The sequence below is a fragment of the Sceloporus occidentalis genome, unplaced genomic scaffold (assembly GCF_023333645.1).
Source record: "Sceloporus occidentalis isolate IW3139 unplaced genomic scaffold, rSceOcc1.0.p SCAF_4, whole genome shotgun sequence".
NCBI classification, from domain to species: Eukaryota; Metazoa; Chordata; class Lepidosauria; order Squamata; family Phrynosomatidae; genus Sceloporus; species Sceloporus occidentalis.
In genome coordinates, this window is record NW_028316984.1 from 184,038,313 (window position 1) to 184,062,987 (window position 24,675).

At 40.3% G+C, this 24,675-nt stretch overlaps 1 protein-coding gene across 1 annotated transcript in view; it reads left to right on the plus strand.

Annotated features, from left to right (window-relative positions):
* Positions 1 to 631: 631 nt before the first annotated feature.
* The window catches only part of DLK1 (delta like non-canonical Notch ligand 1), a 33,845-nt gene continuing 9,801 nt past the window's right edge, over positions 632 to 24,675 (plus strand). Inside the window, exons 1-2 of the mRNA XM_089522545.1 lie at positions 632 to 943; positions 21,206 to 21,269. Of these exons, the coding sequence (XP_089378671.1) occupies positions 871 to 943; positions 21,206 to 21,269 (137 nt within the window). The 5' untranslated portion in view covers positions 632 to 870. The remainder of the gene's footprint in view (positions 944 to 21,205; positions 21,270 to 24,675) is intronic.

Sequence of the window (24,675 nt, forward strand, 5' to 3'; positions counted from 1 at the left end):
GCTTAATGTTAGGGAATTCTGGGAACTGTAGTTTGGTGATTATTCTGTCTTTCTGTGATTTTGTTGTGACGAACGAGGCAGGTCAAGCAGTCTCAGAATGGATGATTTCCGCAGTGTGTTTTGGACAGGACATACTAAAACAAATGACATTAGTTGTCCATAGAGAAACCATACTTGCCCATACAGAATCATAAAGGAATACATGCCCCTCGGGAAACATAGGGGAATACTTTCCCATAGAGAAACCATAGTTGTCCATAGAGAATCATTGGAGAATAGTTGCCCATAGGGAATCATAGGGGAACACTTGCCTTTAAGGAAACATAGGGGAACACTTGCCCACAGAGCATCATTGGGATATACACTGGGGAACCATTGGGGCATGTATGGGTAAGTATCTTCCAACGATTCCTTGTGGGCTAGCGTGGTTTCTCGATGGGGCAAGTCCTGCCATTTGTTTTAGCACGTCCCGTTTTGGACCGAAGAGGGAGTTGTTTCTCTGTTTTAGCCCAAGATCTTCTATACGGTGCATTCAGATGTATTGCAGTTCCATGCACAGAACTGGGCAGAAACCCTGAGCAATCAAAAAAATAAATAAATAAAAATAAAAACGACAACAAATCCTTGGTGACCCAATAGCCTTGCCAACTCCCTGCCAAGGCGTGGGGGGCGTGAACGTGGGCATGGAGCCATCCCCTTCTCCTGCTCCTTCTTCTTCTTTCTCCTCCTCCTCTTCCTCGCTGGGCATGGAAGAGCTTAGCTAGGCAAGGCTTTGGGGATCGCTGCTTCTGCTTCTGCCTCTGCCTCCTTCTTTAGACCTGTGAAGAGGGGCATGCATGCTCCCCTTGGCCCCCTGCCCCTCTCCTGGGAATGGATCCCCCCCTTGCCACGTTCCTCTGGTGCTCTTTCTGGCCATTCCTGGCTTCTCTCTCTTCCTCCCAAGGTAAGAAGGCTTCATCCTCCCCCTCCTCCTCCTTCCCCTCTTTGTTTTCTCCTCTCTTCCCTTTTTCTTCCTCTTTCTTTTCTTCCTCCCTCTCTCTCCCCTCTTGCTATAACCCTCTCTCTTTTGTTTGGGGGTTCTGATGTCTGCAAAGTGGGGAGGGGTGGGAATAGGATCGCCTTGGACCAGGATCCTGGAGATCAGGGTTCGAATGCTGGCATTGGGAAACCCCTGGGCCAAGTCACACTCTCTCAACCTCGGAGGGGCCAGGGGCCAAGGCAAAGTCCGCTCGCTGGAAGAACCGGCCAGGGAAAGCCCTAGGCAGGTTCTCGGAAAGATTTCTTCCCCAGGAGAGTTGCCATTGGAATGGTCAATTTGGTAGGGTTTTTTTTTTTTTTTTAAATGGTGTGTGTTTTCTAATATTGAGGGCACACAACAACAACAGTCACTTTGGGCCCCAGTCTGGGCAGGAAAGCAGGATAGAAATAATACTAATAATAATAATAATAATAATAATAACAACAACAACAACAATAAGAATGGCACACAACAATAGCAGCAGCAGCAGCAGCAAGGATTGCCTTCCTATGCTCCTCGGAAGTAAGTCTTGTAGTCCTGAGTGCTAAAGCCAGGTTTCCTTTTCCAGGAGAACAACCTGATTTCTTTTGGTCTTTTGTCTTTTTCGACTGCTTGTGGAATGACAGGGGATGTTGTCAGGGGCCTTTTGTCCCTGCATATCAGGGGTTAGATTAGATGATCCTTGGGGTACCCTTCCAGCTCTCTGATTCTATGATTCTGCTTTGAGAGTCTGTGATGGTTCCTTTGTATTCCTGTGCCAAAGAGAGAGTGTGTTGGGTATATCAGGGCAACCTGAGGCAACTATGCGGGGTGAAGTGCCCTGGAGCTCACCCAGACAAAAGTCCAAAACACCTGGAAATAATCCAGTTTGAGACCGCTTTAACTGCCCTGGCTGGATCCTAGGCAATTCTGGGAACTGTAGTTCTGCGACACATTTAGCCTTCCCTGTCAGAGAGTTCAGGTGCCACAAGAAACTACAGTTCCCAGGATTCTCTAGCACTGAGCCAGGGGAGTTAAAGTGATCTCAAACTGGGTTGTTTCTGCAGTGTGTTTTGAACCTTACTCTCTTGGAAGTGATGAAAGGAGTGGATCCTAAAGAAGGGCATATAAGCATCACTGGCAGCCTAGTACACACACTGCATTCATCCTAGGTCTCTTATTGTTGTCTTTTTGCCTCCAAGTCATTTTAGACTCATGGTGATAGGCGAACCTATCATTATAACAATACTTTGATAACTCACTGTCAACCATGATTCCGTCTCTATCTATGATCTCTAATAGGCACAAAAGAAGAAACTACAGCTAACCACGGAGATATCTTCTTATACAGATACACATAGAGACCATATAAATGGAATCATGGTTGTTGTTGTTGTTGTGTGCCTTCAGGTCCTTTCCAATTTAGGCAATCCTAAGGGGTTTTCTTGGCAAGTTTCTTCAGAGGAGGACTGCCATAGCCACCCCCAAGGCTGAGACAGTGTGACTTGCCCTAGGTCACCCAGTGGGTTTTTATGCTCATGCAGGGATTTGAACCTTGGTCTTCAGTGTCATGGTCGAATGCTTTAACCACTATACCATGTTGGATCCCTTAATTCATTGTTGTTATGTGCCTCCAAGTCATTGTTGACTTACTACGAAGGCGAACCTCTCACAGGATTTTCTTGGCAAGTGTCTTCAGAGGGAGTTTGCAATTATTATTATTATTATTATTATTATTATTATTATTATTTATTTTTACCCTGCCTCTTGGACAGGATCAAGACAACCTACAATAGTCATAAAATACAATATAAAATGCATCATACATTATAAAAATACATCCCATTGTCCCTCCCTCCTAAAACAACACAATAATTTTTGCATATTAAATAATAATATTAATAAAATACCATTTTAAACTATCAAAACAATCAATGACAGAGATATGGGTGTCTTGGGTTCTTCTATATAGTAGTCTGAATCAGTGGTAGGCCAAGGACAGGGAAGCCCTGTCGGAAGAGACCCATCTTGACAGCCTTTTTAAAGCTGTGAAGAGTGGTAATGTTTTGTGTCTCTTCCTACATTCTCTGAGGCTGAGAGTGTGTGATTTACCCAAGGTCGCTCAGTGAGTCTCCATGGCAGAGCGAGCCTTTGAGCCCTCTACTTTGCAAGATTTGTGCAGAGGAGATGTGCCATTCCCTTCCCCTGAGGCTGAGAGAGTGTGACTTGCTCAGGGTCACCCAGTGGGTTTTTATACTCAAGCAGAGATTTGAACCCAGGATCATAGCCCAGGGCTCAGACCACAACACACGGCTGGCCCTCTTCCTTAAATCCTCCCTAATCCTAGGTGTATATTGCACTAAATCCTGGTTCAGTATTTAGTAGAAGTGCTGTTTCTTTTAGAGAAGGAAGATGTTAATTAGTGTTAATTGTTTATCATAGGTTTATTTTTTATTTGCTTGCTATATTTTACGATTTAATGTTTATATGTAGTAATAGATATTTTGATAAAATTAGTTTAGTAGAGTGTACACTTTAGGCAGGTTTATTTTACTTTATTCTATTTTAACTGATTGTATGTAAAGCTCTGTGTAAATTTACAGCACTCTATAAATAAAGCTTAATAATTAATTAATTAATTAGCAGTGGGGCCAGAATCCCAAATATGATATATTAACACTGCCAACTGAAGGCTGCAAACCTTATGAGGAAGGACATCCTGTTGACCCCAGTGGGACTTATTTTAAAGTAGTCATGCCTAAGGCAGCAAAACAGGCTGCGAAGGCTTGGCTGTCTTTCTCCCAAGCTCAGCATTATTTGGAAACAGAACAAAACAAGAGGACATAGATATCCCTGTCAAGCTTTTCTGGGGGGCCTTTCATCCTCCAAAGATGAAAAACAGCCTCACAGCCTCATTTTTGTTGCCTGGGGCAGAGCAGAAAAGTGACACCTGACCACCAAGGCAAGCTACTAAAGCAGACAATTATTTTGGTCCACAAGGCAGGGATAGCCAGATAAGTGTGTCCCGTGTACGACACTGAAATCTTCCACCTGATGTTCATTGCCTAAGAGTTGGGTCTGATTTTCTGTAATATCAACACCCATCCATCCCCTTTCAAATTGCTGTAATTTGTCACCAATGGGTCAGCACTTGTGGAAATGAAGGCTTTCCTTCCAACGCTCACAATTGTTTCTCTTTGGACTCATGCAGAATCGTTATACAGTCAGGCCTCCTTATCCATGGATTCTTTATCTGCTGAGTCAACCATCTGTGGATAAATATTCATATATATATATATATATATATATATACACACACACACACACACATACACACACACACACACACACACCCTTTTTTATAAGGGGTATCATTTTATTTTGGTTGTTGTTAACCACCCTCGAGCCATGGTGACTATGTGGATCAGACATCTCCAAGATTTTCTGTCTTCCACTGCACTCCTCATGAGTTTCTGCAAACTCATACTTCTGACTACACCACTGTATATAATGGAACTTGAGCATCCATAGATTTTGGTATCCATGGGAGGTCCTGGAACTGAACCCTAGCGGATACCAAGGATCTAATGAATCCTGTTGCTTACTTCCAGCTGTGGGTCCCTTGACTCAACTGTCAAAGGTGAGTCAACATTTGTATAAAGACCATTGATTTCTACTCCACATGGAGAACCAGCATGGTGTTGTGGTTTGAGTAAACACTCAAACTACAACACTATTCTGGCTCTCCATGTAGAGCAGATCCATTGAACTAAGTCATTGAATTAGAGTAGATGCCCCCTAGGCTAGGGAAACCTTGGACAAGTCACACTTTCTCAGCCTCAGAAAAAGGAAATGACAAACCCCCTCAGATCAAATGTTGCCAAGAAAACCCCAGGATCGGTTCACCTTACGGTCACCATAAATTGGAACCATCTTGAAGGCATACAGTAGCAACAACTATGTTTGAGACCAAAAAACCCGATTCCTGACATTCTATTTTTTTTTTTATTAATTTATTTATTTACAAAAAAAAAAATACATACATATAAATCGTCATAACATTTCAAACATTCTTTTAAAATAGAAATAAGCACATTATCTTCATTATTTCTCCAGCTCTCAAACTATCTACTATAACTTACAGTCTAACCTCCCTCTTCCTTGGGCTATTACCAAAACCTTCTAATATTAACTCACTATACGTTATACTAACTATTTCTTATCCATATTTACTCCATCCATCGAATCTTTATCACAAGATATCAGTGATGGAGGGCTACTACTAATCCGCTATAAATCATTCTTCCCTGGGGTCGTTATCCCATACTCATCTGCTTTAAATAAAGGAGGAGAAAAGGGAAAAGATGGCTTTTTTATAATTCAGAATTTTGTAAAGTCATACTCTCTTTCTGTTTCCAAAGGTATTCTTTCCACATATTCCAAACTTCAAAAAATCTATCCATATCTCTATTACCAACTATAGCGGACAATTTCTCCATCTCACATATTTCCATAACTTTGAGTCTCCATTCTTCCACAGTCGGCATCATATCCTTCTTCCAATATTTGGCCATAGTTATTCTTGCGGCTACAGTGAGGAAATATAGTAGTTTATCTTGAGATTTATTTAAATTTAAGTTATCTGTCATATTTAAGAGATACAGCCTAGGTGTAACCTTATCCTTAATCTTTATTATTTTACTAATTTCTTTATGAATTCTTTTCCAAAAGGATTCTACCTTTTTGCACCACCACCAACAATGCAAAAAAGTACCTGTTTTCGTTTTGCACTTCCAACAGCTGTTTTTTTTAATTTTAAACATTTTTGCCATCTTATAGGGTGTCAAATACCACCTGTACATTATTTTATACACATTTTCTTTTAACAACACACTAGATGAATATTTAATTTTAATTTTCCATAGCCTTTCCCAATCATCCAGATCGATTTGTTCCCCTAAATCCTGCACCCATTTTACCATATATTCCTTTACTATTTCTTGCTCCATTTCGAATTTTCTAATTAGATTATATATATTTGAGATTCTTTTTTTTGGGTTTATCATTATCTTTTCTAAGTCCTTATCCATTGATCCGATTCCACTAGTCTTGATGTCCAACAAAAAACGTTCTCTAATTTGCCTATATGTAAACCAGTTGCACGAGTATCCTTCATCAATTAATTCTTCTTGCGTTTTCAACAACCTTTCTTCTCCTCGTGGTTTAGTAATATCTTTGTATGTTATCCAGTAGTTTTCTTTTAGGATCTCTCTTTTATATAATGCCTCATTTGGGGAGACACAAAGTGGCAATTTGGTACACCATTTCTTTTTATATCTCTTCCAAATTTTTAACATATTTCTTCTAATCATCTGACTATTAAAATTCTTGTCTAATTTGATTTTATCATAAAACAGATATCCGTGGATTCCATATTTCAAATTTCTCTAAATTTACTATGCGTCTATTTTGTAAATTAATCCAGTCTGTTACCCAGTCTAAAACACACGCATGATAATACCATTTCAAATTGGGCACAGCTAACCCCCCTCTGTCTATGGAATCCTGTAAGATCCTTAGTTTTAGTCTCGCTTTTTTGTTCTTCCAAATGAACTTAGTAATTTCTTTTTCCCATTCTTGAAATACTTTGTCACTGGTGACTACCGGAAGATTTTGAAACAGGAAGATACATTTCGGCAATAATGCCATTTTGATGATTGCAATTTTCCCCATCCATGATGTACTCAATTTCTTCCACCTATTCAAATCCTCTTTATTCTTTTTCCACATTTTTTCATAATTGTTTTTAAATAAATCTCTATTTTTGTTTGTCAAGTAAATCCCTAAGTATTTCACCATTTTGGCCAATTGAAAACCTGATTTGTGTTGTAATTCTTTGTTTTCATCTTTTTCCAAGTTCATGGTCAGTATATTAGTTTTTTCAATATTTACTTTATATCCTGCTACTTTCCCAAATCTCTTAAGGGTTCTTAATAATGCCTCAATACTTTCTAACGGGTTCGAAATTAAAAGAACTAAGTCATCCGCATATGCTCTTAGTTTGTACTCCTCCCCTCCTTGCTTATATCCTTCTATTGATTTTTCTTGTCATATTTGGTTTAATAATATCTCTAACGTTAATATAAACAGAAGCGGTGAAAGAGGACATCCCTGTCTTACCCCTCTATATATTTTACAGATAGGGGTTCTTTGTCCGTTGACTACCAATGAGGTTGTTTGATCTTTATAAATTGTTTCAATTGCTCTCTGAAATTCTTCTCCAATCCTCATCCTTTTTAATACCCCAAACAGAAAATCCCAATGTATATTATCGAAAGCTTTCTCCGCGTCAATAAAGTACATTGCGAATTTTTTATCTATCCTTTTTTCATGAATATCAATTAAATTTAATAATACTCTGATGTTATCTTTTATCATTCTTCCCGGGAGAAAGCCTCTTTGATCTGAATGGATCCAATTGATTAATACTTTTTTTAATCTTTCAGCCAAAATAGATACGAAAATTTTATAATCCGAATTTAACAAAGCAATAGGTCTATAATTTTTAACGTTTGTCAAATCTTTCCCTTCTTTTGGTATTAATACTGTTATCGATTGGGACCATGTCTGGGGCATTTTACCTTTTAGCACCTCATTCATCACCTGCATCAAGGGTTCACTAAGGCATTCCACACAAGTCTTAAAGTATTCGTTTGTGAAGCCATCCGGACCAGGGGTTTTACCTGATTTCCCTTTTTGAATGGCATTTACTACTTCTGTTAATGTTATTTCTGCGTTCAATATATCTTTGTGTTCCTCCGTAATTTCTGTTATATTTACCGAGTTCAAATAATTCTCAATTTTGTTCTTTTTCACTATTGGTTTCTTAAACAATTCCCTATAATAATTTAGAAAACTATCTTTAATTTGTTTCTGATCCGTAATGCATTTCTTTTCCACCTTCAATAATTTTATTGTACGTTTTGCTCTTTCTTTCTTAATTTGATAAGCTAATAGTTTGCCTGGTTTATTAGCTGATTCAAAAAATTTTTGTTTCACAAATCTTGCTTTTTTTTCCATTTGTTCAACCAAAATAATAGATATCTGTTTTTGTAAGTTTTTAACCTCTTTTAAAATATTTGAATTCTTAGGGTTTTCTTTTAATTTTTTTTCTGTTTTTAACAATTCTTCATTCAATTTAGTTAACTTTTCTTCTTTAATTCTTTTCATTTCAGCAGCTTTTTTGATCAACCAACCCCTGATCACGGCTTTATGCGCGTCCCACACTACCTGCAAATTGGTCCCTTTATCCAGATTTTCATTAAAATAATTCTTAATATTAGTTTTCAATTGTTTTGCCAACTCTTCACTTTTTAACAACATATTATTGAGTTTCCAATTAAATTCTTTTTTGCCTACCAACAAATTAATTTGTACAGGATTGTGATCCGACAATAGTCTAGGAAGTATACTTGCCTTTTGAACCCTTGATATTAGGTGTGAAGATATCAGGATCATGTCAATCCTTGATCAAGTCTTGTGTGGAGTGGAGAAGAAAGTAAAGTCTTTATTATTCCCATTTTTGCATCTCCAGGTGTCCTCTAACACCAAGATATCAACCATATCAAAAAATTCCCTTGGTAATTTACCTTGTTGCTTTTTGATTTTTTTTTCTGAAAACCTATCTACATTGGGATCGATTACTCCATTCCAGTCCCCCATCATGACTAGCGAATCATATTCTTGTTCCAATAATTTTCCCTTGAGTCTTTTATAAAATTTACTTTTATTTTCTAATGGGCCATAAACTCCTGCCACCAACATTCTTTGATTTCTTTCCCTTAATTCTATCAAAATAAAGTGACCTTCTGGGTCACTGAAAATTTCTTTGGCCTCCAATTTCGAATTTACATATATTACCACACCTTTTCTTTTAACTCTTGATGCCGCAATAAACTCCTGACCCAATTTTACACATCTCAGATATTTTTTGTCTTTTTGCTTAATTCTAGTCTCTTGTAGGCAAATAAGATCTAATTTAAGTTTTTGTAAATAATGATATATTTTTTTCCTCTTCTGAGGTGTATTTAACCCTTGAACATTCCAGGATAGTAATTTCAGATGTTCTGCCATGATCAGACTGTATCTCTCAAACTATGCACAGATCACTCTTATAAGTAATTATATGAATTTAGTGTTTATTAAGGACAAAAATTAATTTAAAAAAAAGGTAGATGTAATAATCGCTGTCTGTGGTCAAATTTTAAAATTGTAATTCTCTTTCTGTCAATCAGTCAGTAGGTCGGTTTCCACCTTCTCTTCCTCCCTTCTTATTCTCTCTTCTTCCAACAATAAGTCCTGCAAATCTAGCTCTAAATTCGGTTCATTCAATAGGTTGCCTTCAGGTTCCTCCTCTTCTGGTATGATATCTTCCTCTTCACTTCCTTTTAGTTCTACCACTAACTTATCACCTTCCTCACCTTCTTGCAGATTCTTCTTTCCTTTATTGTGTTTCTTTTGGTTTTTCTCTTCTTTCTTCTGTTCCTTGTTCCTTTCTGTAGCTTTTCTCAAGAATGCTCTGCTTTGTTCCGGTGAGGAAACCTTCGTTCTTTTATTATTCCACCAGAATGAGAGTCCCTCCGGCAGCTCCCAACGATAGGGGATATCTTCTCTTCTCAAGAATAGGGTCAGCGCTGTGTAGTCCTTCCTTTTCTTTAATATTCTTCCTGGGATATCCTTCAGTATTTTTAAATCTTGGTTTTTATAGCAAAAGGGTGTTTCATTGTGCTTGGTCAAAAAGAGGTCTCTCGTTCTTTTCCTAACAAAATAAAGTGCCACGTCCCTCGGAAGGTCCTTCTGTTTAGCTATTAGGGAGTTTATTCGATAAATCTTTTCCACTTCATCATCAAAAAATACTGGATCTTTATTCAAAAATTTCGCAATTTCTGGTATCAAATTTTCTACTAAATTTTCATTCTGTTCTTCCACCAATCCTCTTATTTTAACACACTTTTCTCTCAATTTTTGTTCCCATGCAGCTTTCTCATCGAGTTCTTCTTCTTTTTTTAATGATATTTTTGCCAACTCTGTCTCCAATTTTTCGGTTCTAAATTCCACAATTTCAACTCTTTGTATAATTTTATGATTTTCCGCAATTAGTGTATCCACTTTCTGATTTATTTCTCTTAAGTCTGCTCGAATTTCCTGTTTAATTTCTCTTTTAAAATTGTTCATTTCTTTTGCCAAATTAGCAGTCAGATTATTTGATAAACTTTCTAATTTTTCCAAAATAAGTTGATTCATATCAGCACTTTTATATGAATCAGTTGAAAGTTTCCTTTGAATCAGGGCCTGTTGAATGGCTTTTTGTGTCTGACTTCTAGTTGTCATTCTATCTTCCTAAATCTTTTCTTTCCAGAAACACAGTACCTTTCCCCTTCCTTTAATCAAAAGACAGAATAAAGAAAGTTCAAAATCAACAACCTCACAGTAATACTAGGAACCCGACCTTACTTAAATCTTCAATATTCTTAAGATGCAATGGGAATCGAAAAGGAAAAAAAAAAAAAAAAAAAAAAAAAACCACCTATCTGCACCAGTAGCAAATTGTGGAGTTACAAGCGTTTTCAATTCAATGTAGCTGTGTTAAACTAAAATTCAGCCACAGCCTATACACCACACCAGTAGCAAGTTTGACAATTAACTAATTAGTCCAAAATTAGAAGTACATTTATAGTAAATTTGTAAATAAAATAGATTTCCCCCCCCAAAATAACAGCCTAGCTTCCACAGATAATTTATAATTTTATAGTTTGAGTTGTTACACTGTCAAATTATTTTCCTTTTGGGCCTCCTCTGAGCAGTTATGTTTTACAAGCCTCTTCCCGCCCTGTCAATTAATTACCCTTCTCAGTTTGTCCTTAATAATAATATTTTCTCTCTGCGTTATCCCCTTTGAAATGAATTATTAGGAATTCTCCCTTCTTCCTTGCTGCATCTTAATCATTAAGACTACCTTTCTACTACCTCCCTTCTTCTGCCGGCCTTCTTTCGTTATCACTTTATACCCAATCTCTATTTCTCTCCCCACAGTCCTCCAGACCTTCTTCTGTCGCCGCTTTTATCTCCCTCTAACCTTCTTCCGTCGTTACTCTGTCCTGCACCTTTCTTTCTTTAGTTCAGTCCTCCAGACCTCTTCCGTCAGCACACTGTCACTTTTATTGTTTCTCCTGGTGACCTTCTTCCGCTGTCGCTCTATCCCTCCACTCTTTTTCTTTCTACCAGTCCTCCCGACCTTCTTTCGTTGACACTCTATCCCGCCACTCTTTTCCTTTCTACCAGTCCTCCCGACCTTCTTCCGTTGACACTCTATCTTTTCTTTCCTTCCTTTATTTCCTCCAGACCTTCTTCCGTCGTCGCTCTATCCCACAACTCGTTTCCTCAAGTCAGTCCTCCAATTCTCCTTCCGTCTACACTCTTTCCCCCGTCTCTCTATTTCTTCCTCTTCTGGGCCGCGCGGTCTCCACTCTTTCTCCACTCCTCTTCACCCCTCCCGTCTCAAGCTCTTTCTCTCGGACTCCTCCACTCCTCCACTCCTCCTTCCACTTATCTCTTCCAGATCCAGGTGGCTTCTCAAGGTCAGTCCATTAACTCTTTACTTTCTTAATCATGTTGTCTTAACAATCTTCCCCGTTATGGAGTCCACTTTAAATTTCGAGAGGGGGGGGGGGGAGTAGATAACTAACAAGGAGAAAAATCCGGTGTCTAACAATGACCAAATTATAGGAAAGACTTTAAAAGACTAGGAATCAGCACTTAAGGAGAGTATCTCCCAGTCCTTCTCAAATTGGGAAAACGACTCCACTGGGAGAAAATTTTTCCTTGTAATCCACTTTGAGTCTTTAAGCTGGAACTCCAACACCACTTTCTTCTTCCTCCGATTCAATGCGCTTTCTTTAGCTGTGATCAGCTTAGAAGGATTTAGTAGCCTCTTCCTTTATCCACTTCTTTAATTAAAAAGTGATCTCAAATTGGAGGCGACTCTGTGCGACTCTGTCGCTATACTTAGGCAGAGCGTGGATTGCTCTACAGACCCCCCATCCCGGTTTTTCCGTCCTGCCACGTAGCGGCTAGAACTTACTCTGCAAAGCAGTTCCAGTTCGGGTTGGGTCTTCCATCGAGCCCCCTCTGATTCCCTCGTCAATCAGGGGAATTTCCCGATCCCCAAAAATCCCTTTCTGGGTCCGAGACTCTGCCTTAAGTTGGGACGTCTCCGCAGCCTCCTCGGAGTTCGTCCTAGTGAGGCGCCATCACAACCGGAAGTGATCCATTCTATTTATTTTTAAGATTCATCCAGAGTTCAGCACTCTTTAGCCTCATTGATTTCATTAGGGCAGTTTGTAAAAGCATGCTTTGCCATCAAAATGAATGGTAACCTTTAATGAATCATAGCCTTACATGCTGCAATCCTGTATGCAAGTACCTGCATTGGAATAAGATCCATTGGACAAAAGGACTTACAGATAGTGTCCCTTTTCTGATTTCTGTACGTTGGCTTTCTTCTGGCATATTGCAATAAAAATGACCTTATAACAGTCATACAGTGGTGAGGGATGAAAATGAACAAGGCTCCAGAATAACTGAGTCCTGAGCCAAAGAATTAAATTATCCTAAGTACAACTTTTAAATAAATCAGAAGTGGGCAGACTTCAAGCTTGCAAGTCTTTTTTATTTTTTATTAAACAAGAATCCACCAGCTAATTCCTCAGGCACAAACACCCTTCTGAGCCTAGGATATTTATTTATTTATTTATTTATTTATTTATTTATTTATACATACCCGAAATGAATAGAGTTCCACTTCCCATTATTTCTTGGTGCTTTTAAAAAACATATGTATTGTATTGATAACACATTTATATCATGAAAAAATCCTCAATTAGTTTTAAGTAAGATTGGGAATTGTCCTTTTTAATGTACTCTTATCAAGGCCAAATGTTGATTCTAATTTTTGTTAAGTGAATTAGGTTTGGTTATTTCATAGAAGTAATAGCATATATTATGGTTATGGAAGTTTGAAGAATTAGAGGAAAATAACCATAAGTAAGGGGAAGTTCACTGGTATGTTAGTTATTTGTAGTGTATACTTCACATGATTAGTTGTATTTACATATGCTTGAGACAGACAGACACAGAGAGAGAGAGTATGTGGTTGTTTATATTTTTATGTGTGTTTTAATCAATTTTTAAAAAAGATATTTATTTTTCTATTTATACCAGAATTGAATGGAATTTGACTCCCCATTATTTCTTGGTCTTTTTTGTTTTTTGTTTTACATATTTGTTGTATTGATTACACATTTATATCCACTCTTTCCCGCAGTGACCTCAGGGCTTTCCTCTTCCACACTGTATCCTCATTGCTGTCGTGTGCCTTCAAGTCATATCCAACTTAACACAGCATTTTCTGGGGCTGAGAGTATGTGACTCACCCAAGATCACATCCATTGGGTTTCCATGGCCGAGTGGAGAATTGAACCCTGATCTGCAGAGCCATAGTCCATTCAAACTACTACACCCCACTGGCTCTCCCTAAATCTTCATACCAACTGTGAAAGACGGATCTGGTTTAGAGAGGTTATTGATCGAGGGTGACCTGGGGGGTTGATGGCTTGGTGGGCATTTGAACCAGTTCCAATACAATGTATTAGCAACCCCACCAGTATAATAAGACAGGTTTTTGAGATCCACTGTGGGATAGTGGTTTGAGTGTTGGACTGCAACTCTAGAGGCCAGTTTTCAATTCTAGCTTAGCCATGAAACCCACTGGGTGACCTTGGGCAAGTTATATGCTCTCATCCTCAGGGGAAAGCAATAGCAGTCCGCCTATGAACAAATCTTGCCAAGAGAACACCATGATAGGTTCATTTTAGGATCGTCATGTCGGAACCAACTTGAAGGCATGCAATAACAACAACAACAATAACAAGAATCACTTTGTTATTGCCGCTATTAAACGATGAACTCTTCCACATTGATTTAAAGACGTATGAATTTGTCCAATATATAGTTCCTTGGGTTCTACTGGTTTTTGTTGCCACTGCTTCCATATGTTCCATTGTTGGTATTGTTTGTAGCAATTTCTTGCACTCTCCCCTTTTGTTTATTAATGGAGTAATGGTTTGCAGAGGTGAGCCTATGGCTTGAGGAGAATTTATTCTTAAGTGTTATAATGTCACTGTGGAAAAATGCCATTTCACTGATGCACTATTGCCCTGTGGGTATGTTCTTTCAAGTCACCTGTCTACTTGCAACAACCTTATTAATTTCATAGGGTTTTGTTAGGCAAAACATATTCAGAGGTGGTTTATTATATCCTTCCTTTGAAATACAGCCTGCAGCACCCAGCTCTCCCTGTAGATCTCTATTCTGAGTACTAACCAGTGCTGACCCTGCTTAGCTTCAAACATCAGGTAGGTTTTGGTGTCTTCAGAATATTTAAGAAAGCAGATTAAGAAAGAAAATAAAGGAGAAGAAATCTGGGACAACAGAAATGTTGCTGGGATTCAAAAACAAAACAAAACTGGGAACTACAAACAGCAAACTTGGCAGCCTCCTGACATATTTGCCCTATCTGGAAGAGCCAAACTATGGATTAAAAATTCTAGTTGGCCTAGTATAAATCATGCAAAGATCTGCCAGCAGATGTCAACCTACTGCTGTCCATGAAATAAATCACAAATACAGAACAGCTATGGATGAGTAAATCTAGGTAACTTTTTCATATTCATGATTCCTGTTTAGTAATGATTGTGAAACTATTGGTTGATGGTCCAGATCTGATTATAGTTTCCCAATGATACTATGGCCTAGAGCAGGCCCATTGAATTAAAGGGATTTAATGAGTACTACACCTATTAATATTTCATAGGAGTTTATCACACAGTGAAAATTGGGAGTTTAAACAGGTATTTTACAGGGACAATCACACAATCGCAGAAAAGATTTTCACATAACATCGCAATTAGAGATGACTTATCTGTGAAGAACCAGATAATGATTTGTTCCTGGAGTATTCCTGGTTCTTTCTGGGATAAATCATCTCTAATCTGGGCATGTGTGAAAATCTTTGCTGCAATCACATGACTGTCCCCGGAAAATTCCTATTTAAACCCCTGATTTCCCCCTGTGTGATGAAGTCCTTACTCGCCTCTCCCCAAGACTTGAGACAGGGTACAACATGGATTAAAATGCAATACATATTACTAAAGACATGAAACCATTTAAACGAGTATGTTAAAACACATAAACATACGATTAAGACAACCATTAACATTCAAATCATCTAGACATGAAATTAAAAAAAAACAAGTTTGAAATTCATAATCTAAAACTAATTGCCAGAAGAGATAGATCTTTAATACTGTCTTAAATTCAGACAGTATATTTAAAATCAGACAGTATATTTGGATGCCCTCCCCCCGACCACCATCTTGAGGAGGAGAGACGAGGCCTGGCCTGGAAAGACTAAGAGCCCTCCCCGCGACCACCATCTTGAGGGGGAGAGACGAGGCCTGGCCTGGAAAGACTAAGAGCCCTCCCCCCGACCACCATCTTGAGGGGGAGAGACGAGGCCTGGCCTGGAAAGACTAAGAGCCCTCCCCCCGACCACCATCTTGAGGGGGAGAGACGAGGCCTGGCCTGGAAAGACTAAGAGCCCTCCCCCCGACCACCATCTTGAGGGGGAGAGACGAGGCCTGGCCTGGAAAGACTAAGAGCCCTCCCCCGACCACCATCTTGAGGGGGAGAGACGAGGCATGGCCTGGAAAGACTAAGAGCCCTCCTCCCGACCAACATCTTGAGGGGGAGAGAGGCCTTGCAATTTTTTGTATTGTATTGCAATTTTTACTGTACACCGCTATGATCATTGCGGAATAGCGGTCTATAAATAAAACTTATTATTATTATTATTATTATTATTATTAAAGGGGTGGAAGTGGTGGGATCCTTAGGTGGGAGTGATCGTGTTCTCCTGGAGTTGGTTATACAGTGCAAAGGAGAAGCCAGGCATAGTCAGACACGCATTTAGGATAGTAGATTTTAGTAAACATAGAGCAATACTGAGGGTAACCCTATGGTCAGTGATACTAAAAGAGAATGGAGTTCAGGATGGATGGGAGTTTCTCAAAAGGGAGATATTGAAGGCACAATTTAAAACAGTTCCAATAAGGAAGAAAAATAGGAGATGTCTCAAGAAACCAGGATGGATGACTAATGAAGGCTGCATTCCCACTTGATTTGATTTCCATGGATTCAGGTAACTGATCTGAATTGATGAATCAGTTCAGTGGCAGAATGTGGTTCCCATTATATTTGTACCAAGAGAGGCTGGGGACAGAAGGCTGGGATGGAGGTTCGTGAGGAGGCTGGGGAAGCCAGGGACTGCCAGGACGGAGAGGCTGGGGAAGCTGGGGACTGCCGGGGCAGATTCGAATCTGCATGGTCCCCACTTGGGCTGAATCGATTTATCCAAAAGAACCTGGGGAAAACAGGATCTTTTTAACGTGAGTTAAATGGGTCAAAAGCATCCCCCCCCCCCCTTTCAGAATTGCTTCAGTGATTCAAATTAAGTGGGAACCATGCTCTTTTAAACCGGTTCATACCGAACCATGATCCAGTTTAAAAGATAGTGGGAATAAGGCCAAACTGTCAAGTGAGATAAGTTTTAACCAGAACATGTATAATAAATGGAAAGGGGGAGGGGGAAATCACCGAAGAGGAATTCAAACAAATAGCGAGCACATGTAGTGGTAAAGTCAGAAAAGCTAAAGAACAGAATGAACTCAGGCTTGCTAGAGAGGTCAAGAACAATAAAAAGGGCTTGTTGGGTATGTACACAGCAAAAGAAAGAAGAAGCAAATGGTAGGGCCACTATGTGGAGAAGGTAATAATAATAATAATAATAATAATAATAATAATAATAATAATAGGATTTATTTATATGCTGCACATATTGCGTCCGCGGAGTCGCGTCCGGCAGAGCTGTTCAGGGTTGTGAGAGAGCTTACTCAATTGGCTCCCCCCATGAACCCAATACTGGAGTCATCGAAAGCCTGCTGTGACGAATTTAATAACTTCTTCGCGGATAAAATCTCTTGGATAAGGGCTGATCTTGACGCTGTTATTTGTTCAGAATCGAGAGTAGAGGCGTCCAGAGCTTCCGTGGACTCAGTTGTACTGGATCATTTTGAGTCTATAAGTACCGAGGATGTGGACAAGATCCTCAGTAGCGTTAGGAAGACAATGTGCTCTCTCAATCCCTGTCCTTCATGGCTGGCAGTTCAAGAGGGAACGGCGGTAACAGAGATGTTGCGCCGAATTGTCAATTCATCTCTCAGGGAGGGCCAATTTCCATCCAGTCTAAAAACGGCCATTGTAAAACCTGTATTAAAAAAGCCCTCTCTTGACCCCCTAATTCGAAATAATTATCGGCCTGTTTCACTGCTGCCATTTCTAGGAAAGGTGATCGAGAGAGCGGTTGCCTCCCAGCTGCAGGGGATCTTGGACGATATGGATTTTCTAGACCCATTTCAAACCGGCTTCTGGGCGGGCTATGGGGTTGAGACTGCCATGGTCGCCTTAGTCGACGATCTCCGTCTGGGCATGGACAGGGGTAGCATGTCCCTGTTAGTGCTTTTGGACATCTCAGCGACCTTCGATACCATCGACCATGGTATCCTTCTGGATCGCCTGGGGGAGTTGGGTATCGGGGGCACTGCTCTGCAGTGGTTCTGTTCCAACCTCTCGGGTAGATTCCAGATGGTGGAGCTGGGGGACTGTCGCTCCGACAAGAGGGCCTTTACATCTGGGGTCCCTCAGGGAGCGATCTTGTCCCTTATGCTATTTAACATTTACATGAAGCCACTGGGAGAGATCATCCGGAGACACGGGGTGCGGTGTTATCAGTACGCTGATGACACCCAAATAGTCTTCTCTGTGTCTCCGATTGATGCAGTGACTAGGGATGGCATCTCTCCGCTCATTGCCTGTCTGGAGTTGGTAATGGGCTGGATGAGGGAAAATAGACTCAGCCTGAATCCAGAGAAAACGGAAGTACTTGTGATAGGTTCCCCTGGTCTGGGGATGGAAATTTTTCCACCTGTCCTAAATGGGGTCACGCTCCCCGTGAAGGACACAGTTCGCAGTCTGGGTGTGCTTCTGGACTCATCGCTTCACCTGACTCCTCAGGTGGATGCGACAGTTAGAAGTGCCTGTTATCAGCTTCGGCTGATACGCCAGCTGCGACCCTTCCTGGGCCGGGAGGACCTTGAAACAGTGGTACATGCACTGGTAACCTCTCGACTCGACTTCTGTAATGCACTCTACATGGGGCAACCCTTGTACCAAACTCGGAAACTACAATATGGCAGCTAGGCTGGTCACTGGCAACTCCAGAGCCAGCCATATAACACCGGTATTGAAAGATCTTCATTGGCTGCCAGTCCGCTTCCGGGCGCAATACAAGGTGTTGGTTTTTACCTATAAAGCCCTAAATGGCTTGGGCCCAGGGTACTTGGAGGACTGCCTCTCTCCATATAATCCGCCCCGCACTCTCAGGTCAGGCGGGAAACAACTTTTGAGAGTCCCTGATACGAGATATGTGGTGTCTGCACATAGGGCTTTTTCTGCTTCGGCCCCGCAGACCTGGAACTCTCTGCCTGACGAGCTCCGCTCAGCCCCCTCCCTGGAGTCTTTCAGGAAAAATCTAAAGACTCACCTCTTTCGTCATGCTTTCCCCCATGTTCCCTAATTCCATTCTTCTCCTCTTGTGTTGCTGTATTGTATTGGATGTAATTGGTGCTTTGGTTTTTAACTGTTTTTAACTGTGATTGAATGTTGGATATTTTTATTGCTGTACTGTATTGTTTAATGTGGGGGGGATTTCTTTCTATTGGATTTTGTAGTTTCGGTATGTTTTTATTACTGTTGTAAACTGCTGTGATCATGGGAATAGCGGTATGCAAATAAAGATTCATTCATTCATTCATTCATTCATTCATTATATGCCGTCCAATCACTGGGAATCTGAGTGGCTTACAACAGAGGGGATAATAGACGGTTCCCTGCCCTCAGACTTACAATATAAAAAGACACGACACAAAAGGAGAAGGGAATGGTGGGAGGAGGGGATCAGGTCCAGCATTCTTCTCTCCCTCTGAGGCCTGGACCAAGGCAGATGGACCAGAGGGAGGGCTCTTCTTCTTCGGGCTAGCCCTGGTGGAGCTGGGCCAGCCTATTCTTTCCCTCACAGGCTGACGGATGACAGTTATGGAGGGAGGATGGCAAAATGCTAACAGGACAGAGAAAAGGCAGTATTACTCAACACCTTCTTTGCTTCAATCTTCTCAGAAAGGGAAAAGAATGGTTAACCTAAGGAAAATGGGGCTGTGGACAGAATAGGGGAAAGAGGATCCAAACAGAAGAGGATCACAACAATTATCATCCAGTTAGTCTGACATCAATATCAGGAAAGATTCCAGAGCAGATCATTAAACAGAGAGACTGCGAACATCTAGAAGGCAATTCCATAATCACAAAAAGTCAACATGGGTTTCAGAGAAAGAAGTCATGCCAGACAAACCTAATCTCTTTCTTTGATAAAATTACCAGCTTGGTAGATGAAGGGAATGCTGTGGATATAGTATATCTTGATTTCAGTAAGGCCTTTGACAAGGTTTCCCATGACATTCTTGCAAACAAGCTTGTAAAATGTGGGCTAGACAAGGTAACTGTTACATGGATTTGTAATTGGTTGACAGGCCAAAGCCAAAGGGTGCTCAAAAATGGCTCCTCTTCATCCTGGAGAGAAGTAACAAGTCCCATAGGGTTCTGTCCGGGCCCCAGTGCTATTCAACATCTTTATCAATTACTTGGATGACAGAATTGGGGGAATACTTATCAAATTTGCAGATGACAACAAATTAGGAGGAGTAGCTAATAGAGGACAGGATCACAATTCAACATGACCTGAATAAACTAGAAAGCTGGGCCAAAGCTAACAAAATGAAATTCAACATGGAGTAATGTTGAAATTCATTTTGTTAGCTTTGGCCCAGCTTTCTAGTTTATTCAGGTCATGTTGAAATACATAGATATAGGATGAGGGACCCATGACTTAAGGACACTATGGGTGAAAGGGCTCTAGGAGTCCAAATAGACCACAAGTTGAACATGAGTCAACAGTGCGATGTGGCAGCTTAAAAGGCCAATGTAATTCTAGGCTGCATCAATAGAAGTATAGTGTCTAGATCAAGAGAAGTAATAGTTTCACTGTATTCTGCTTTGGTCAAGCCCCACCTAGAATATTGTGTCCAGTTCTTGGCAACACAATTCAGAAAAGATGTTGACATCCTAAGCATGTCATAAGGAGGGCGATCAAAATGTTGAAGGGTCTGGAAACCATGCCTGATGAGGAAAGACTTAGGGAGCCTGGAGAAGAGAAGGTTAAGGGGTGATATATATATTATATATATATAATATATAATAATATAATTGTTTAAATATTTGAAGGGATGTCATAATGAGGAGGGAGCAAGTTTGTTTTCTGCTGCTCCAGAGAACAGGACCCAAAACAATGGATGCAAGCTGCAGGAAAGGAGATTCCACCTAAACATTAGGAGGAACTTCCTGACAGAAAGGGCTGTTTGACAGTGGAATAAACTCCCTCGGAGTGTAGTGGAGTCTCCTTCCTTAGAGGTCTTTAAACAGAGGCTGGATGGCCCTCTGTCAGGGATATTTTGACTGAGAGTCCTTCATGGCAGGGGGTTGGACTGGGTGGCCCTTGTGATCTCCTCTAACTCTATGATTCTGTGATTCTATGAAAAGAATTTAGGCTTGAACTGATATTGCTAATATGTAGTATGATATTTGCCCTTGTCATACCACTAAGTCCTGTGCTTGTTTAGTTAGAAGTACCTCCTACTAAATTTGATAGGACTTAAAACCTAATAAAAGTATAGGTATGATTGCAATCTTAGATCACAATCCCATGAATGTTTACTCAGGGATATAAGCTGCTCTATAGTCAGTATGATGACCACTATAGAATGTGAATAGTTTAAAATGCAAGAAAGATTTTATTTTGTTTTGTTTTATTTTATCATAAAAAGATAACTTTTGAACCTTACCTTGTATGTCTTATTATTTTAGGAACTGATTGCAAACCTGGTTGCCATCCAGTGAATGGATTTTGTGAAGTTTCAAATGAATGCAGGTAAATTAATTAACAGTATTTTGGCTAGGAAGAGATACCTCTTCCTTCAGTCGAAGCAGGATTTGCATTTTTATTTCATTTCCAACAAGCAAGAGCATAAACATAATTTGTCTGGAAAATGTGACGCAATGACAAATGTTTTAATTAAAAGAATGGTGTGATCATTTTATCCACACTTTGATTTATTATAGTTTTAGCAACAGACATGGGGGGGGGGGAATCCAAGAACAGAAGATAAATCATCTTGTCAGGATAAAATATATGATAAGAGGTTTCTACTATAACAAAAGAACAAAGAGTTGTATATCACTGTGTTTGTCTAGAAGCAGAACAGATCTCCTCTCCTTTTGCCCCTGGTCATCTCCCTGATTGTCTTGGGGATATATTTGTAGGGACACAGAGGGATGCAGGGAGATAAAGACGTTTTATAGCATGAGTGGAAATCTGTCTACACAATATGGGCTGGTATTTAGTATTGCAGATACAGATTCATATTGCAGAGTTACAGTTCTGTGTCTAGTAAGACTATGTAGTGTCACTGGAAACATATGTAAATGCCAGTAGCCAGACTAAATGGAGAAGCCCTGGTGGCACAGTGGTTTAATGCCAGTACTGCAGCCACTCACTTGCTCATTCACAAACTACGTTATTATTATTATTATTATTAACCTTTATAAAGCGCTGTAAATTTACACAGCGCTGTACATACAATCTTTTTAATTGGACAGTTCCTTGCCCTCGGGCTTACAATCTGGAAAGACACGACACAGAAGGAGAAGGAAGTGGTGGTGGGGAAGGGGATGAGGGCCAGCAGTTCTTCTCTACTTCTGAGTGGGGTTCCCAGGACAAACACAAAAATGGAGGACACAGAAAGCATAGGGTCCCCCCCCCCCCCAGCCAGGGGCTCAGGGTCGACTCATCCTTGCATTCTTCTGAGGTTGCTAAAATGAATACCAAGCTTGTTGGGGAAAATTAGCTTAAGTGGTATATAAATGAAGGTGCTATTGCTATCAGGTTGCAAGGAGAATGATGCTTCCACCACCACCGCCCAACCAACATGCAAGCCTGTGACAATCAGAAGCCAAATCCCTGTTGCAAGTCCTTGTTGCAGCTTCATTCCCTGAAAGAAACTGGTGGAAATGTCATCCTCCTGCCTCCCTGTTAGAAGCTGAATAAATCTCCCTTGACTGATCTGGCTGCTGGCTCTTAAAATGGATTAGGGTTGGGTTTGGTCCTTACTCAGTTATATTTCTATAAGTAAGTTGTTGTGATTGTTGTGGTGTGTCTTCAAATCATTTCTAACTTATGACGACCCTAAGGTGAACCTATCATGGGAGTTTCTTTGCAAAATTTGTTCGGGGGAAGTTTGCCATTACCTTCCCCTGAGGTTAAGAGCATGTGATTTGTCCAAGATCACGCAGTGGGTTTCATGGCTGAGCTGGAAATCAAACCCTGGTCTCCAGAGTTGTTGTCAAAAATTGAAACTACTATGTCACACTGGCTCATATAAATAAATAGACAGTCTCCGATATTTGTGGTGGTCACTTGATGTTATGTAAGACATGATAGTTTTGAAATTCCATGTAAACAGTTGGGTTCCTATTACGTGTGCTTAAAGACTTGTTCTTTGAGCCAGCAGTATATGCAATTGGGGCTATCATTTAGAATTATAGCAGCAATTATGGATCAGGGGATGAACCACTTTTCATTTATGTACTTATGAAAATATTTATATCCCAAGAGGAAGGCCGCTATACAGATGTATTGATTCAATAAAGGAAGACATTCCCCCAAGCTTGCAAGTCCTGAGCAGATCCAATCGCCGTTTGACATATAAGTAAAACAATATAAAAAGTGAAAAACAATTATAGGTCTTAAACAATAACAAAATAATTCAAACAGGCATTTTTAAAGACCAGCCGAAACAGGTCAAAATGGTTATAGCCATGCCCTTGCATTTGAAAAATGTATGAGGCTCCAAAGACTTTAATAAAAGCAATTAAGGGCATTCCAGAAGTTGGGGGCAGGCTGCCCACTATGTGCATATTCATCATGGGCAGAGGTGGGCAAGCTGTGGCCTCCTGATTGATCTCTTGTAGCCCAACCTCAAAAGCCCTGTGCAATTGATCAGTTCAGTCTCTGCAAGACCAGGCTCCCCTTCCTCAGCTGCTTCCTAAGTGGGGAGAATGGAGTACCAAGTAGAAAGAAAAGAGGGTGGTTGAATGTGAGGCAAAAAGAGAAGGAGAATTGTGTAGTAAGGTAGGTGGGCTTAGCTCCTTTGCCCACCTTGGGGCATGCAGTACCACGATGCAGTCTATATTGTAATAGATTACCTCCAAGGAAATGCAACATTCAAAAAGAAAAAAAGTGTTGTCCATACCTGAACTTGGTGCATATGCAGAGAAGCCAGATTCCATACATCTATGGGTTCATTTTGCAGCAAATACATCAGGGGCAGACAAACTCTGGAGGCCTGTTGACCAATTTTTGGACTTCAGGACCCACTACACACCCTATTTGCCTTTCCCATCACACATACTCCTCAGAATAACTTGAAACTGACTGGATGCTCTCTTCGTGCTTTGAAAAAGGGGCCAACCAAGGTGCAGGGAGGTGTTGCTCCTTGTTTTATGCAAAATCACCACCCCTGAAGGCTTCAAAGAGTGGAAACAGCAATTTTTGAGAACCATTTCCCTGCCGGGTATGGGAGAGATCCATAAAAAGGGGTTGAAGAAAAGCCCTGGCGGCTGTACATGTGGTCCACAGGTCACTCTTTGAATACTCCTGAAATCAGTTTTCATCTCAATCCACTAATAGTTGTGGTTTCTAAAACTTCAAGAATGTATCTACACTGTAGAAAGAATGCAGTTTGACACTACTTTAAATGGCTACAGAATCCTGGAATTTATAGTTTGGTGAGCCACCAGCACTCTTCGGCAGAGAAGATTAAAGATTTTGTAAAACTAAAAATCCCATGATTCTCTAGGATGGAGCTAGAGCACTTAAAGTGGTATCAAACTGCATTATTTTTATAGTGTAGATGCACCCCAAATCTGGTTCCAATGTTCTTTAGCCTGCAAAGGAGAGGGCACCTCCAAATATATAACATGATGTAAGTGGGTTTACTCTTCTATTAGAGCAGTGATTTTTTTATTGGTCTATGGGACATGCATCTCAGGATTTCAAGGGAGGCATCTGTAGTTTAAAAAGAAGGTGTAACTTCCTTTTCAGCAGTTGCTCCTAGACTCTGGAACAACTGCCGGACGAGATCTGTAAGATTACCAGTACCACCTTGGAAACCTTTAAGAAGGCTATTAAGACGGATCTCTTCCAGCAGGCCTTTCCAGACTAGGTCCACCTCTATTTACCTGCCTCCTCTCCCCTCTTTTCTCCATCCCCCTTTCCA